The sequence below is a fragment of the Bombus flavifrons genome, chromosome 18 (assembly GCF_040668555.2).
Source record: "Bombus flavifrons isolate JBK064 chromosome 18, iyBomFlav1_principal, whole genome shotgun sequence".
Lineage (NCBI taxonomy): Eukaryota > Metazoa > Arthropoda > Insecta > Hymenoptera > Apidae > Bombus > Bombus flavifrons.
Window position 1 is genome coordinate 3,017,258 of NC_138459.1, and position 17,389 is coordinate 3,034,646.

Sequence of the window (17,389 nt, forward strand, 5' to 3'; positions counted from 1 at the left end):
TTTGCAATGCTGGCATTTTTTCAACCAATTATGTTGTCAACTTTATTGATTTCTTATCTCGCTTCTTTTAATACCTAGTCATTGTCAATTGTTGGAATCAATTTACTTTTAGAGGGATACTTTATCTTGTCTATCAAGCGGAGAGTAAAAATTCAGTCGAGGATCAGGGAAAGTTAAAGACAAATTGATTTGTTTGCCAACATTTTAACGTTAATGGCTCGATTCGCGTAAATAACGCATCGTTTTTTATCATCGATAGATTTTTATCATTAATCTCCTTCCAAATCCTTAATTCCTTGGCATTAAAACACAAGAAAAATATATATCCTACGTTGTTCAAAGATTATATCTATGTCGGCGACAGTAGTTTAACATGATTGGTTTATTGCACCATTCGAGACAGAATTCAGATTCATAGATTATCCGATCGTAAGACGATTTCTATAAAATTCCGTTGAAATCAGATTCGCAGAAATTGGCGTTATGATCGAATAATCTATAGGATCTAACGCAGAAGAGACGGTAAAAGCACATTGGGAAAAGCCGAGATAGCCGAGACGGTCATGAAATTGAGCGTCGTATGGGAAAGGGACGGGTCGGGGAGGGAGGATTTTGCCGGGAGGGGAGAGCCTCTTACAACAGATTTATATGTACGTACGACAGGCTCGCGCTAGCCATTGCGAATCGCGTTCGCCAATGCGATAGTGTTCTCCTCTATCGTTCGACGATATCTCGGTCGGCCGAGGGAAAAGAGGAACGGGGCCGTTCTCCTTTTACTTTCGATAGAATTTGCCCGAGACCTTGAACGAGCCAGCGATTTCGTCATAATTATACCTCGGGCTGGCTTATTTTTCGTCGTCGCTCCGACCGATAATGTCTCGCCGTGATCGCGCATAGAAAACGTTCGAGTTTCTCTCGTTTCGGTAAAAAGGGAGATAAAGATAGGAGAAAGATAGGAGGAGATAGGAGAAGAAAATAGGCGATTCGACCTAGAGAAGAAGAGCCGATGTTTGGACCAAGTCGGAAAAAATATCGGGTGCGAACGAGGGACAGTTTCGTTGCAAGTTCAAGGCTGAAGCCCTGAGAAGTTTTGCGATCGGCAAACTGGAGTCATTGAATGCGGACAAACTGGGTGTCGAGAGTGCGTGCTCGCCTGGATGAAATTGCACCGAATGACTGGATGATTGGAAGAAACGTAGACGGGTGAGCGTCACGATAGACAGGTATACCGTCGTGCATTTGTTCAATTTTTCCTTCGATCATAGTCGCGAATCAGTTGAAAGATTTGCATCAATTATATCAAGACGAATGGCAAAGTAATTATTACGTCGAGGAACAAAATTCGAAAAATTAAATAAATCGACGATTCGAGATTGATCAATTAAATTGCATGGAAGTTAACGAAGCCACTATAAAAAGTATCGCAGACAAATTAAATCGTTTCCGTTCGTCGTCGGAAGAAACACGTCGGTCTCGACGAGTTTTAATGGAAAGCTTGTTCTTGCAGGTAGCTCGAAAGAGAGGAAAGAGGTTTTTAAAGCGCGGAGAAATTGGACGTCTCTGTATCGGATTCGCTTACTGCAGGCTTTAACTGTCACCTGATCTATCGCGGCCGAACGAAATTCGACAGGTGAGTGAGCGAAGCCGCGGAGCAATTTATCCGTAAATCGTGATCTAATAAAAACTGGACAAAACGTTGGAGACATAAATTGACCGTTTAGCCAAGGATGCGGAATTTGAGTCGCCGTCCGATGAATAAATCAGTCACGAATTACCGAACAAGCATCGAATGGCACTTTATTCGTTCTACGTCTCTCTCTCTCTCTCTCTCTTTCTCTCTGTCTTGCAATCTGTTATAGACGATAGAACGAACGTGATATATTATTCCGGATGTAGGATAGAGATTAAACATCGGATGTTAAGCGTTAGCTGAAAATTTTGATTCTCATTCTACGTTAAAATTTATATATTATAATTTCTAGAAACGAGTGCCTGCCATAATATACGCTATCCCACCTTCGTTTGATTAGACCTCTTCTACTCGCTGCAACTCGAGTTATGCTAAAACACTCCTAAAGTCTTACCCTTCAATTAATAAAGCGGTGAACATGGAAAGACTTTTAATACAGTTGAGTAAAGAAAAATAGGAAGGGAATGGTCGAGTTGCAAGAAGTTTTAGCAGTTATAAATACGATTCGTAAACTTGACATTATACATTATATACACGTACACCTTTCTTGTTTCGAAATTAAACTTTTTTAAGTTGCAAATCATGTTCGAGAGAAAGATCTCAAAAGTGCTCGAGAAGAAGTAACCGAGTTGTATTTTCTCCTTTCTCTTCTCTTTTTTTTTCCTTTTCTTTTTCGGGGGGGGGGGGGACTAAATCGATCGAATTGACAAAAATTCGCAATGAGCACGTCCACCACTTTCGTCGATTCTGTTGTTACAATATAATTCCCGTGAAACTGGCCGTGAAATCGAAATCGATTCGATACTCGTCGGTTGGTGGAAACCGGGAAACGAGGCCGAATACAAAAGTCATCGACACGTTTCTATACACGCGATACGCTGCCAAACGCCATTGACAGCTTTCGCAAGTAAAGTACTTTGCAAATCGTAACCGGGGACATGAGTTTCTTGAAACTCCGTCGACATATTCTCGATTCGAAACTCCTTGTGTATATAACGGCACATGATCTATTATTAAACGTAGACGCTGTTGAGAGAAAAGAACAGACGATAATATCGAAACGGTAAGAGATTGTCATCGGATAAGTTTATCGAATTAAGTGGAGTCAAAGGAAGAGATGTTTTCATCACCTATTATCACCTTATCGTTGTCTAAGAACGACCGTTATCTATATAGCATTATATATATATATATCTGTAGATTTATATCGACGACGGATGTCAATGGATGGCAATTGTAATTTATGATGCTTCTTTTAAAATTGATCGTGAGAATTAGTCGATTTAGTCATTTAATTATACGTTCTAACTAGACAGAATTTCAAATTTACGATCGTATATGAGCAGACATTCGTAAATGAATAACACCGTTTGCACGTGACACGCCTAAAAATCGTCGTTCCGCCAATCGATAGCAACGTTGTTTGTAACCGAAGCGAGACAAGATAACGAGTTACAAAAACCGCATATGAAAAGAGCTATTACGACTCCTACGATTGTTTGAGTTTTGCGAGAAACGCCGCTAAGTGTAGAAAATTGTTCTTATTTGAAGCAACAAGGTCGCAGGAAATAGTGCAGCCAGCGCCGTAATGGATAAGAACGTATCATTGTCGAGTAAGGAGTAGAAATATCTAGAATACAGTCGAGTGGAAGAACGATGAAAAATGCGGCTTTTTAAATTTCGTCGAGCCGATCGGTGGTCGACGTCTTAATTTTTCAATATCAGAATGACATGGCGTACAAGTTGACAGAGTGATTCACGCGAAACGATAAATCATTTAACTCCAGAAAAGGGTCAATTAATGGCGACGTAGCGGGTTGTATACAACAAAGCGTTCAAGATTAATTATCGCTAAAGAATCTCACGATAATTAGCGGCTGTTACTTTGCCCCTATAATTCATTATCTTTTCTGAAATTCCTAGAGACTTATAAAGGATCAAATTCGAACAGTCCATTGATCAAGAAGATATATATACAAACTTATAATACCATAGAAAAATTTGTCGTTAATCTTCCTGAGTTATCTCTAAGGCAATTTTATCGATCCCGCTGTAACGATATATTAAACTTAACTGTAGGATAAAAACAATAGACTATAAGGATATAGATTAGATTTCCAGTGATTCGTGTAATTAATCGACTAGTATTTTAATTATAATTTCTTTTAACTTTCGTAACAACGGTAATTAATAAATTGGGAAAGAGGAATGATCGATATCGATCGATCGTCGACGAATTAAAAGGAATGTTAGTGCTATTCGAAAAATGATTAAATCAATTTCAGCAGAACTACGCTGTCGAAGCTCGCGTTATCAGGATAATTTTATTCCATCTGGAGAGCTGCGAAATTACGATTCGCTCCGTTGAGGGGATGAAAAAAAAAAAAAAGAAAAAAACGGAATTAATACGACATTTTAATTCCAGAAATAATGTACCTATTCCAGGAATCTTTTTCAAGCATTATAATGCGTAATATTAATGCGGTGCATATTTCTTTCATCGCTTTTATTTTTATTTATCGACCGAACGGCCAACGATGAATTAACATTTATCAAGCTCTTCGCGTTGACAGAATGGACGAAGAAAATAATTGGAAATTTATTTTCGAGCGCGCGCGTATTTATTGGATACTCGAAATAATTTGTTTACTGACAATGAGTGATAAAGCAATACGTTCGCGTTATGATTTATAGATGAACATAATTCATTTTCATTATCTGTAATGCGTTTCCACACGTACGCTTTTATATTCTATCGTTAGTCATAATTCGTTCCGTCATGTCGGTTAAAAACTTTGTCGAGGCATCTCTGTTTTTATTTCTTCTTCCCGCTGTGTCCAAAGATCTTCCGTACCGAATTTTCATCTGCCGTTGAGAGAAATAATTATAAACGCGCGGATGGAAGCAAGCGTATAATCAGGCAGACTCACGAGCTCAACAACGTCTCGCTTTTTTTTTATTACAACGGAATTAAAAATGCAACACGCAAGCAACGTATCACGCTTCAATTAAGGTAGACGCGTCTCAAACTGGTCACTGCGTCGAAAAGTATATCCGCGGAGAAGCGAGCTATTTCAAAATAATAAATATATTCCTTTTTCGCAAATGTTTCGTGTGTCCACGTGCTTTCAAAGGTATTTCCATTCGTCTGTCCCTCTCGCGTAATCGATTTAAAAAATCATTGCCTTTGGCATCGCGTTTAAACGTTTGTAAAATATGTAACGTAACGTAAATGGTTCGTACTTGGCAACGACACCAAGTCACACAAATCTAGGATATGTTCATCGGCGCAATTTATTCGCAAAATAATTATGTTCATTATGAATATGTAACCGTTACGATGTCTTTCGATCATGATAGAAAATAGCCAAGTATTTGGATCAAACGAAAGGGAACGCTGAAACATCAAGGCGGGTCGATCGATCGATCGACTTATCGACCTCCTTAATTATTACTAGCGAGGAAAGCTATCTTGTTGTATGACTGTTTGAAACATTTCAACTGCAAGATCATATCGTAACGAGCTTGTCTTTCATATCGTAAACCAAGTTAAATATTAAACAGGCTTTTACTCGATCGTGTCTTAGATAAAATGATAAAATCGTAAGAAGAAAAAGCGTCGATAGTATCTTCCATACTCTAATAATACATATATTTAACGAGTATTCGTAAGTTTTACGTTTCGACCGCGGCATGTATCATCGATATTCCTAACGTATTTCGCCCTAGATCAGTTTTATTAGTTTATATATTTATTATTAAATTATAGTTATTCAATAATAAGTTACGTGTCTTACGACTCGTCAAGATAATCGCATTGCTAATGCGCACGGTCCTGTAAATTTATTATAAAAAATTGTACTTCTTTTTCGTACGTAACGTTACTTACCTCAGCCGCAGCGATCTGGCATTCTCTTTTACCGATGATACCATTATGAACCAGCGGAGATAATATCGTTGAGCGGTAAGATGTACCACGATGAAAGGAATATCTGAAATGAAAAACGCTCGTTAAGGAATTACGTTGGGAAAGTTTCTTTGAAACGCTTTCTCCGGAATTAACAAAATCAGATATAAATCTCAGGACAGGAAGTTCGGAACTCGTTCGAGATGCTGACAGCACGGCGAACGATCGTAATAACGAAGAATAAATTTCCTCGCCGTCCGAACTTTCTTCGTCCGAGCGAGTAATTAAGTTTTCGAGCAGAGGCGGCCTGTCGACCACTGTCACCGCCAACAGTTCCAAAAACCCATTTTCGTTTCGCCGTCGAACGAAATTTTTCGAGTGTATACGGAAAAGAACGGAGAAAAGGAGAAGGAAGAGAAGGAGTGTATCGCGGGTAATATTCTTTAAAACTAGGCCGACACGGGTCGTCCGTTGTTTCGTTCTTTCTTCTTGTTTTCGATCGTACCTCGTAAAATCGGATCTCGGAAAAGGTCAAAAGCAGACCGCGTTCCGAGCATTAATATTCGATAGGAATGGAATCCGCAGACCGAGCCAAACTGCCGCCACGAGCTTGTAAATTTACATTGGAAATCGGCTGGAACGCCTGAAACACTCGGAAAAAGAAGTTTTCCTTGGATACGAACCGACGTGCCGAAGCAACGGGTTCAGGCGACATTAGGAATACAAGTTTCGGTTTACCCGGGCAAATTACACGATCGAACGATCGTCCCCGATGGAATCGGTCAACCTTTCCTCCTATCTGTCTCTACTTTCGCGTAACGCTCTATCCAGCGATATCGCTAGAAGTGTCGCTATCAGATCCCTACCAGTTCTCTGTACCGAGTCGATCGTTAATTAGAAATACGTTAACCCGGCGGAACGGTGGAGTAAAATCTTTTATCTCGCGTACGTTATTACTTGCGATTTCGCGTTATCAAAACCGTCCAGAGAAATGCGATTCCACAGCAATGGAGTACGCGGAGCTACATTAATATTCTATAAGGATCGGGTTCGTGAAATAGGCGAGACCAGCGCAACGAAGCTGGTGAATTTACATTGGCGAACGGTACGATATAAAGAAAAAGCAAGGCTGAAAAGCCAGGGAATATATCAAGTGACGAGAAGGAAGATATAATGTGTTCAAAACACGAAGTTAACGTTTGTGGGATATTGACAGAAGCGAAGCGGAAATTTGATCTACGAACTTGGAGTGTACTGAATTGATTGAATCATTCGGTTCGAAATAGACATAATATACGTATTAGAGAAATATATACGTTCGTGCGTTCCGCCCCAGCAGATTATGCAACGTTGTGATTAATTTAAATTAAAAATGTGAAATGAAACGCGATAACGCTGTGCCGAACAAATAAGACGCTTTAAAATATTAAGATAAGGGCAGCAGCACGCAGCAGACATGAAAATCGCGTGAAATACTATGGAAAAACAGCGATATATTGCCATAAAATCTTGCCGCGAGATCGTTATTTCCGTTATTTTTTAAATTTTCTGTATGAAATTCATGGCGATTGTCGTTCTTGGTGCACGAAACGTGTGACCTGCATCTGGTATCGGTACACGCGCGTTTCACACTGTAAAGTCTAATTTCATCCTGCGCAACAAAATCGTTGCAGTGACGCTCGATAACTTTGAAATTGCAAACGCAACAAATCGGTTCCATAACTCGACGTTTTGCCAATCTTACGCAATAGTATTTTTATTCGAAGTTAACGTTCTCTAAACGTTATCTGTATTTTCGTGTATTTTTCGCTTAAACCATCAGTAAGCTTTCTACGATTATGATACTCCGCTTTCCCAGTCTCGTTTTCTTTTCATTAGTGCGGTTGCTAGATTTCGTGAAACGAAGCTCGTTCCACGAATGTTTCTTCACATCCCAATTAACCAGGGACGTGGCTTCAACGTGCATTTGACTGCGTGCGATTAAGTAATTGCCGGCGATAAGAAATTAACATGGAACGAGCATTACGTTGCCCGATCCAGCCGGCAAAGTTAATCTTTAATTTATGCTAACCGTTATTACCTGGCGGACTAGCCTTTAATACTGCACGCGCAAAACTGTTCGCGAAATTGTTTCCAGGATGAAAGGATAATGCAACTGCTGGCCGAAAGATAACGCGACCGTATGCGATGGCAAAAAATATCTAACGAAAAGGTTAAAAAAGGGGCCAACGGATGCAAACGCGTACGTTCCGGATAAGAAAACATCGTAGCGTCGATAAATAGAAAGCTTGACGAGGCAATGCATAACAATCGTCAATACGTAATGTATCTTTCATTCGTCTTTCACTTTTTTTAGCAATATTACGCTGTTTATGTAATATGTAGATAAGTTCCAATCCTTTTATCATTTACTTGGATATAATATAATATACGTAATTACTTGCTTATTAACATCTTGCTCGTTAATCTATATTGGTAAATTAAAGAGCATCTGTCTGTCTATCTAGCTGACTCTCTCTCTCTCTCTCTCTCTCTCTCTCGCTTCTATCGTTTCGATAAAATTCTTCCGTTGGATGTATTTCGTGCCTTCCAATGTGAACAGCAATGTTTCCCACAATGTCGATGGAATTTCATCGACACTCGACTCATTCAAGTGTATTAAGTTTATCAAGCAGCAAATAACTAGAACATCGGGGAGTGCGTATAGATAAGAACAGATAGAATTCAAAACTATATGAAAGATCGTTTCGCGATAATTTACGTGATTTTACGAGCCGATTCGAACGTTCTTATCGCGATACGTCGAACGTACACCGAATTATCCGATCTTGTTGTGATAACAAATGTTGAAAACGAAAAGACAATAAGAAACAGGAATAGAATTCCAAACATACTTTTAAAAGATATAGAAATTCTTGAATTTTGAAGGTCGTTCGAACAACAGGATGTTTTAACATATACTACAGATTGTAGACGATAAGTAAACGTTTATTCGCTTATCCGAAATCGATCGGCGGACGGTGCTCGCAGATTTCCGTGGACCGTTTCGTCGAAGAAAACATTTTCAAACGCTTTGGAAATTTCCAGGATACGCCGACAGGCACTCCCGAATCTTGAAATCTGAAGAAAAGAACGAGGAAAGGAATATTTCCTGGGAAATTCCATGCGGACGATTCGATGGAATAATTTCGGAGGTATATCGACGAACGTCCGGCCAGGAACAATCTTGTTTATCCATATCGAAGACGAATTGAAATTGATAGAAAGGAAAGGAACGAAGGGGAGGGGCAGGACTATCTTCGAGGATTAGGTCCGTTCGACTCGGCCAGCTATGATGCAAAGGAAAATATTGACGGCGAAGTAGCCTGTATACGTCAACAAAAGCGGCAGCAGACTGCCGATCGACTTTCAGAGCTGTTTCCGTGTAAGCTTCGCGAAGGCCCCTTTGGGACACGGAGTGCACTCGAACGTCGATCTCTCTTTCGATTTATTCTATCTGAAAATGTGTAGAGAGAGTATACACACGCCCACCCAGCTCTGCCTCCGCCTCTCCCTCTGCTTACGAGTACCGTTCACTCACGAACTACTTGTCGGAACAGAATTTTCCGAATTGCCGAATGCAGAGTATTAACGTAACGTTATCGCGGAAAATCGGCTGCCTTCTGATTCTCGCTGAATCTTGCTTGAACGTGCTTAAACGCGCGACTTTTTCCGTTCCAGTGGAACCATTGGTTTCGTTTAACGGCTACGATTTCGTTAACAGCGACAAAGATTAAACTCCGTTCGAAAATAACATCGGTAACAGAGATATTTCCTTGAATATTTTAAACAAAGTGGCGTTAAAAATAATTGTCGATTAAAAGCTGTAAGGGAAAGATACGCGTTGAAGAACGAATAAAAAAGAAATTGGAAATGAAGAAAAATTTGAACGAGAATAATTTCTACTTTCACAAATGCCTAGCAATGGAATAATATGGCTCTGTGAAACGATTAATTGTACAAGGTTAACTAAAAAGGAAGGAAAATAATATGGGTGGCTATAATATTGGAGCATTTTATATCAGCGAAGAGAAATAATGAAAAAAATAGATGGTCCATTATCTCCGAATAGGTCCATAATTCGCCTAGAAAAAGGATGGTGCCAGTCTACCGAGAGCATTACGAAAATGAACAGCAGGAAAAAGAATGTAATGCGATGAAATGAAAAAAAACCGCGGCATAATGAAACATCGCGTATCAAAACGATAACTATCACGTTATGGAACTCGTTAATGACATCGCCTCGCAATTTACATGCAAATATCTCGATACGAGGCTGAGAAACCTCTTTTACTCTTCTACCTGAATATGTAATTTCGCGAAAAATTTACATCAGATTAATTTCAAAACTTTCGAAAGACATCGTCAGATTCGAATAAATCAATTCTAAGGTTTTATCTTAAACGAAGTCGGTCCTCATCGATATACATAAAATACGATTTCCTACTTCATTTATATGTAACTGTCGTGATGCAAAATTTTACAAGTACGACAAATTTTCCTTGAACACGAGGTTTCGTTAACGTCCCACAGCCTCGAACTCATCTAATAATGCCAGCGCGTTTTGTTGCATCGTCGCATGACATAAACAGAGAATGCATGCTATCCAGGGGCCAGGAGTTTCCATTTACGTTTACTCAGAACTGATTCAAAGGTGTACAGTGGTGTACAGGCTCGATCGATTTTTCGGTTGAGTCGCCGTGAAATATTCGGCGATGTCAAGTTTTCTCTAGTCAAACGATATGCTCGCCCAAACCCGGACGGAATGCTGAAAATCTCCAGAACGGGTGGTCTTATCGCCTTTAACGCCTCGTGGCATGTTTCATCGAGGTCGTCGCGCTTCCGAGGTTAAGTTCGACCGATACTCTCTGTGTCTTTCCATAGGAACCGAGCTTTCGTACTCATAATGTCTGTACAAGCGAACGTATTATCGTTCGAAATCGCGTCAACATGGCAATCGATTTTTCTAAATAATTGTTAAATTAACGGTACCCGATGTTCGACCGAAAACATTACGAACGAAACATTATCATATTCTGGCTACCGTGAATGACAACTGGAGGATTGGTACAGATTATCCGATCGTATCAGTATCATGCATCCGACAAAGTGCCCGGCACTTTCTATGACTTCCTTGTTTCTTCCGAGTATTAAACGGTCAAAGCCTTCAGAAGTTAAAAAATTCTCTTCTCGATTAGACGTATAGAGTAGAATCTCGTTTAGTCAGTCTTGTTAGAAGCGAGTTAGAACTGTTGTATTAATCAAGCTAGTTGTTCCATAATTGCTGGTTGCTTTGTATAATTGTCTTACAATCGGTACAGTGATATCAATACAGTTAATCGACACAGTTAAATACAGTGTTATGCAAAATCTAAGGTTCAAGAAAAGTTTGGGATTAAAGGTCTGTTTGATCTATTTCAGAAGCCACAAAAGATGGCCTTTGTGTGGTATATAGGGATTATCACAATTCTAGGTATGGAACAATTTATAAATTATATTACATAGGATAATCTTTTGACTGCATTTTTTCTGTCTTATGTTAAATAACAATTAATACCTCAGTTGCAGATAAGGCACGGGCAGATTTTAAGGTATCAAATCAAGATTTAATAGTTCACGTAGATAGTCAAGAATCATTTGAGTTGTACCTGACGTAAGTATCTTTGATATAAGAGAAATAAAAAATAAGATTATCTAAAAGAAACAAGTACAACATGATTATTGAATGAGACACAAAGAGTTCATTGTTGACTATGTGATGTGTACCATTTACTTATATTGCTTTAACATCTAATTACTAACGATAAGTATGATATTACTTCATTGTTACTTCAATTCCGTAGCATATTTTCTAACATATCATTCAAATTGATCGTTATGTTGCATTACTGTTTGGAGATGTTTCTTATATAAAGCAGTAATATCGATAATATATCAATAGTATATAAAATATAGTTAGAACAAATTGAGATAAAACTTTCCTATGTTTCTGAGTAACTATAAATTAGCTGCATTGTTATATAATTAAAGAATATAAAGAACATGAAGTAATGTTGATAATTATTTAATTTTTTCATACAGGAAGAACTTATCCGAAGATGTATCAGTGACGATAGAAGTGCAACATCCAGATTTAGTTTCTGTTAACACATCCAGTATCTATATTACTAAAAACGATACAAAGAAGAAATGGGATATTCTTATAAATGGTCGCAGTGCAGGACACTCGATTATTAGTCTTAATGTCACGCCTAACAATGTTACAGAGTAAGTATATTTTTCATATAATGAATAAGTACCTTTAAAATCAAAATCCAGAGTATACTATTCGTTTCTCTTTAATTTGCAAATAAACATTTAAATTAACAAATAAGGGACACATTGATCCACAAAAAATAAAGATACAATAGATTGGAACAAATTGACTTTTGTCGCTATCAAGTACTGTTGTGTTGTGGTGAAAGGTAACGTCAGTCTTCACTTTTATAATAAACTTGCAAAAGATTTTGATCTACATTACATACATTAGTATTTAGTGGTTTGTACAGATAACCTCCTGACCTATACTTGTCATCGGTTCCCCTACTGAAAGTTCGATCAGTCTGTGTTCATCTGTTCTAACTAGAACATGATAGTGTAATCGCTCTTACTATTTTCTTTTATCATTATTGCATTTTGGTATTCGTATTGCAAAGTTTGTATTTGACTAATTAAAATTAAAAATTGCCACCAAAGAATAATGACACTTTTTAGAGTGATTTTAATACCTCAAGACCAATTAAACAAAACTGATTTAAAGTAAGAAAAGAATTACAAAATTGTTAAATGCTATGTTACAGAATCTTGTGTTTTTATTATAGCGACTAATATTTTGTATTCTTACAGTTACTCCCAAGCATTTGTTAGAGTGACTATTGAAAAATCAGATACACTTTACCACATAAGTACCGTAGTAGGATGGATATACTTTCTAGCGTGGAGTGTAAGCTTCTATCCACAGATATACAGTAATTACAAACGCAAAAGTGTCGTAGGATTAAATTTCGATTATTTGTCGTTGAATTTGGTTGGCTTTATTCTGTATGCACTTTTCAACTGTGGCTTGTATTGGATACCAGAAGTTGAGGTAAATTAAATGGTGCAATAAATGGCAATTGGTATAGTATTGTTTAACCATAGCCTTACTTAATGTCACACTTTTCAGCTGGAGTATTTTAGAAGATATCCAAAAGGTTTAAACCCTGTACAAGTGAATGATATTTTCTTCGCTTTGCACGCAACATTTGCGACTGTGATAACTATTATTCAGTGCTTCATATATGAGGTAATTAATTAAAATTTACTGCAGATAAACATATTGCATTTCTGTAAATGTTTCTAAATTTTAATGAAGACGTTGTCTTTCTAGACAGGAAATCAAAGAGTATCTACCACAGCACGTATTATTCACGGAATATTTGTAGTCTTTATTTTAATTTCTATGATATTAGCTATAGTAACAACGATAAAATGGCTTGACTTTCTGTATTATTGTAGTTATGTTAAATTGAGTATAACATTAATTAAATACGTTCCACAAGCATTTTACAACTACAAAAGAAAATCCACCGTTGGTTGGAGTATTGGCAATATATTTTTAGACTTTACGGGTGGTATGTTGTCAATGCTACAGATGATACTTAATGCATACAATTATGGTAACGTATATCAAATAAATGTAAAACTTCAAACTATTACCAATTCTGTTTTAATGGCAAATAACTAATGATAGCTTTTTCTTCTAGATGATTGGGAAAGTATTTTCGGAGATCCCACGAAATTTGGTTTGGGATTTTTCTCAGTCGCATTTGATATATTTTTCATTATACAACACTATGTACTATACAGGTACGTATGTCTCTATCTTTACTTTTTCATCGTCATAAACCATTTAACTAACAACAATTTAAATAATAAAAATAATTATATTTCTTAAAAAGCTACTAATATGCAGACATGAAAAACGCACTACAAGCTGCATGTTGTTTGTACTAACGCACTATTGAGATATTAGCAGAAATAGAAATTCTATGTATCACTTTGCATTGGAAGTAAAATAGTCTTTGCACGTGTGAAAAGATGAATAACTTGCATGTCCTATAAGTTCTACTTACTTAATTCCTTATATTTGATTATTTCATAACAAAAATTAATATTGACTACTATTCATAAATGAGCCAAAAACTCAACATGATGTAGAAGCTGATATATAAATATGCATATCTATCTATGTGTAAAATTTGACAGAAAATTTCATATGCACTACTTATTATCCGCTTAAATCAGTTCAATTCTTCTAAGTATGTGTACATGCTTTCGCTAGTATGAATCGTAGATATGAGGCAGCAAAAAAATTTGTTTACAGATTTATCCGTGAACAGATGATTGACCTCAAAAACAGAATATAAGTACCTATCATCATCAATTTTGTTTTAAAATCATCTCACAACCATGCATTTTTCCCTTCCAAGTTGCACGAGCTTGCAAAATCATAAATTCTTACAGAGTAGGTAGCCAGAATGCAAGAAGTAACGAAATACTGCATAAACAAGAGAATTCATATGACGAAGACTCGGAGGCACTTCTGAAAGATATGTGTTGTTGTGGTTTCCGAAGTCAGAAGTAGAAATATGATAGGGAAAGAAGTTGTACAGAATTTCATTTCAGTCGCGAAATGGAAATTCAGCGTTCAGTATTTAAAACGTTTTAACACATATCGCTATTGTATACGCTAGTTATACAAAATTTATCCAGTGAAAAATTTGAAGTGTATTTGTTGTAAATAAGATTATTTTGATATATTTTTAAATATTTTAACGAATCTCGGTTGTTAATTGTGTATAAATAAAAGAGGAAAAAGCTTGATTATAACAATTTTAACCACATTGATATGTCAAACAATATTGCAGATATCAAATGATATTGGTAGTGTATGAAAATAAAAGTTACAAAAAAGTAAAATTTTCATAAATTATTGAGAACTGTAATTGTTTATGATTTTACATTTATATGTTTACCTTGAAATTACAATAAGTATTATCTGCATGACTTAGTACACTTCGATCAAATTATAAACATGAATATTTTAAAATTTTGCTACATTTCAAAATTGAGCATTTTAAATTACAGTTTGTCTTATAGTGCTGCGGTTTTTAGGCATGCAGCATGATATTAGAACTACCTTTATATCAAAGGTATATTATAATAAAGTGATTGTGTATTGTCTAATTATTAGAACTTACAACAGTTTTAATAATTTCTGTGTCTTTCTACTATATTGATCTTCATTAAACTCCTACAAAGTAAAGCAATAAAATCCCTTTCAAATTTTTAAATCGCAGAAAGATTTAAATAAATGATGTGTGCCCACTTTGAGTAAATCAGTTTGCATGTGTGTATGTGTGCGTGCAATTCTATGTATGTGTACGCGTGTTGTGTTGTATCTTTACTAACAGAACTAATTAAACTAACATCTTATAACGAGTGAGAACTAATTATATATTACTAAAGAAAACGTGTGTGCCATATAAAAATAGGATCACTCACTACACACGACTGCACTCTTTTTATTTATCCTTTTATCATAAAGAAGAACTATATACATGTCGATTACTTTCCACAGGGATCATAAAGAATATGTTAGAATACCTGGTAACAATTACGAAAATTCGGAAGAAAATCCATTAATCTGTGATTCAAATAGCAAAAGCGACGCCGACATTGCTACCGATCCCATGACGACATGACCCCATCTATTTGCATACGTTATTTAAAATTTTATTCTTACCAAGCAATGTGCAGTATATCCATCGATGAAAATTACAAAGCCATGCAATTATACAACAAAATGTATACACGTGTGTAATATCACTCGCGAAATCAAATAATTCACTTCTTTTTATAACGAAAAATATCCCACCGTACCGAAATAAGACATGTTGAAACCGCCAAGGCTTTACAATTTAAAAACTATCGATATTTCAATTCGATTCGATAAGACGTAGCCATCTACTGGTCGGATTGTGTACTAATCGTGTAACAGAACGTGTCGTACGCATATAGTCGGAGTAGTAGTGTTTATTCAGAAAAGAGGTAAGTTTAATTTACTTTCAGTTTGATTATAGAAAGATTATAAAAATGTTATGGTCAAATAACAGGTAAACAATGTAATAAATAGTAGTGGAATTATGATTCCACTACTAAATAGATCTTAACTTTAATGACTAATATAACCTCTTTGCGTAGATATTGATATGTGTAATTTTCTATTATAATTTTATCGGTTGCTAATGACAAAATAAAATTACTGTTTCTGTTACTAAGTTACTGCTTTTCATTGATTTTTGTAAATATATATTCATATTTCAGAATGAATATATCCTCCCTTTTACGACCAGCACGATCTGCATTATCCTTACATAGGAAATTGAATTGTTGGACAGCAGCAATAACAAAGAAGCATAGAAAATTTTATTTAAATACTTTTCCTGTGCATCTTGTTTTACCAGATGGCAGTAGTATTAATATTGAATACGATGAACCAAGGAAGATAATTAATCTTCCTCTCGACATTGAGACTCTCACCGAAGAACAGAAAAGAATTAGATTGGAGAAACGTAGGATCATAACTAAAACAAAAATAGTTGAGGAATACCAAGATGATTTCGATGAAACTCAATTCTATTAAATAATTTATCCAACTGTATCATTTTTTAAATATTGCACATGGAATTCACGTTACAGTTTTATATTATAATCGTCTAGCTTTTTGCATGTTTATTTTTTGATTATAAATAGATCTAGTACAGTAAATCTCAAAGTATATAAATGATCTGTACTATAAAAACACATCATGTACATATTAAATGTAATTTAATAAAATAATAACTGTATTTAGATGTAAGTATATATATGTCTTATTATTATAAATATTACAATATTTACAGAAATGTAATACTAATATGTTTTAATGCATTAAATATAGCAGAATAGTTGTCAAAAGGTATTGACACTGTAATCGATATTAATAACAATAAAATTATTCGTTATAATTTTGTAAAATTGATTTTTTTTCAGGTATGCAAAAGCTATCAATCATAAACGTCGTATGTACATGGCAATTACCAATGCAAAAGTGAAAGTAAACGATTATAGTATTCTTTGTATCCAATAAGTGCCTCGCAAAAGGATGTTTTCTCTGCATATGTTAGATGATAGAAGGGATGTAATATATCAATCAAAAAATTACTCTAGTGCCCAAAGCTACCCTTCTGTCCAGAGTCGTGTCGCGCAAGACGGTTGCATTGATTATTCGTTTCGATTTTTTCTTTGCTTTGGTAAACATCAATAGTTGTTATGGCTATCTCCCTAGTGGACTTTCTCTGGCTACCGTGTCTGAATACGTACGTCTGCTTTCATTGGCCTTTGCGTTAATCATGAGTAACTGTCGAAAAAGGTCGTGAACGTACTTTCAACGAAACAAGAAAGAAAAAATGAAAAATGAAAGTAACAAATTGTTTAAATATATCAATTTTATCAATTTATGTTAGGAAAGAAATGAAAAGAGCCAAGATTACTTAGTTTTTATCCTATTTTCTTAAAGATACATTTTACTCCAATTTATTTTCGATGAATCGAAAATAGTTTAATAGTTTGTACAGATATAGAGGTGAAAAAATTTGGTAGATATGCATATGTAAAAAGAAACATAAAAT

At 35.9% G+C, this 17,389-nt stretch overlaps 2 protein-coding genes across 9 annotated transcripts; both read left to right on the forward strand.

Moving 5' to 3' along the window:
- Positions 1–663: 663 nt before the first annotated feature.
- Positions 664–15,596, forward strand: Ctns (lysosomal cystine transporter cystinosin). 8 transcript variants are annotated; one of them, XM_069131178.1, is made up of 10 exons: positions 665–1,223; positions 1,508–1,630; positions 11,058–11,109; positions 11,199–11,289; positions 11,718–11,903; positions 12,522–12,762; positions 12,841–12,960; positions 13,045–13,333; positions 13,421–13,523; positions 15,298–15,596. In XM_069131178.1, exons 3-10 carry the CDS (start codon positions 11,070–11,072, stop codon positions 15,419–15,421), a joined length of 1,194 nt encoding a protein of 397 aa, XP_068987279.1. In that variant the 5' UTR covers positions 665–1,223; positions 1,508–1,630; positions 11,058–11,069; the 3' UTR covers positions 15,422–15,596. The 8 variants fall into 8 exon arrangements, with proteins under 8 accessions (XP_068987280.1, XP_068987279.1, XP_068987278.1 ...); XM_069131177.1 differs by having other exon boundaries at positions 665–1,203; XM_069131179.1 differs by lacking the exon at positions 1,508–1,630 and having other exon boundaries at positions 664–1,223.
- On the forward strand, positions 15,471–16,727 carry mRpL55 (mitochondrial ribosomal protein L55). The gene is made up of 2 exons (XM_069131204.1): positions 15,471–15,767; positions 16,044–16,727. The coding sequence occupies exon 2, from the start codon at positions 16,045–16,047 to the stop codon at positions 16,360–16,362; it is 318 nt and encodes a 105-aa protein (XP_068987305.1). The 5' UTR covers positions 15,471–15,767; position 16,044; the 3' UTR covers positions 16,363–16,727.
- Positions 16,728–17,389: the final 662 nt, after the last annotated feature.

What these genes read in the sequence shown, in the direction of transcription:
- Ctns (XM_069131174.1), top strand. Translation starts at nt 10,454, where the DNA reads ATGTTTCATCGAGGTCGTCGCGCTTCCGAG. An exon ending in GAGGTCGTCGCGCTTCCGAG is followed by an intron (nt 10,484 to 11,057) that starts GTTAAGTTCGAC and finishes GATCTATTTCAG; the next exon opens with AAGCCACAAAAGATGGCCTT. An exon ending in TTCAGTGCTTCATATATGAG is followed by an intron (nt 12,961 to 13,044) that starts GTAATTAATTAA and finishes TTGTCTTTCTAG; the next exon opens with ACAGGAAATCAAAGAGTATC.
- mRpL55 (XM_069131204.1), top strand. Translation starts at nt 16,045, where the DNA reads ATGAATATATCCTCCCTTTTACGACCAGCACGATCTGCATTATCCTTA.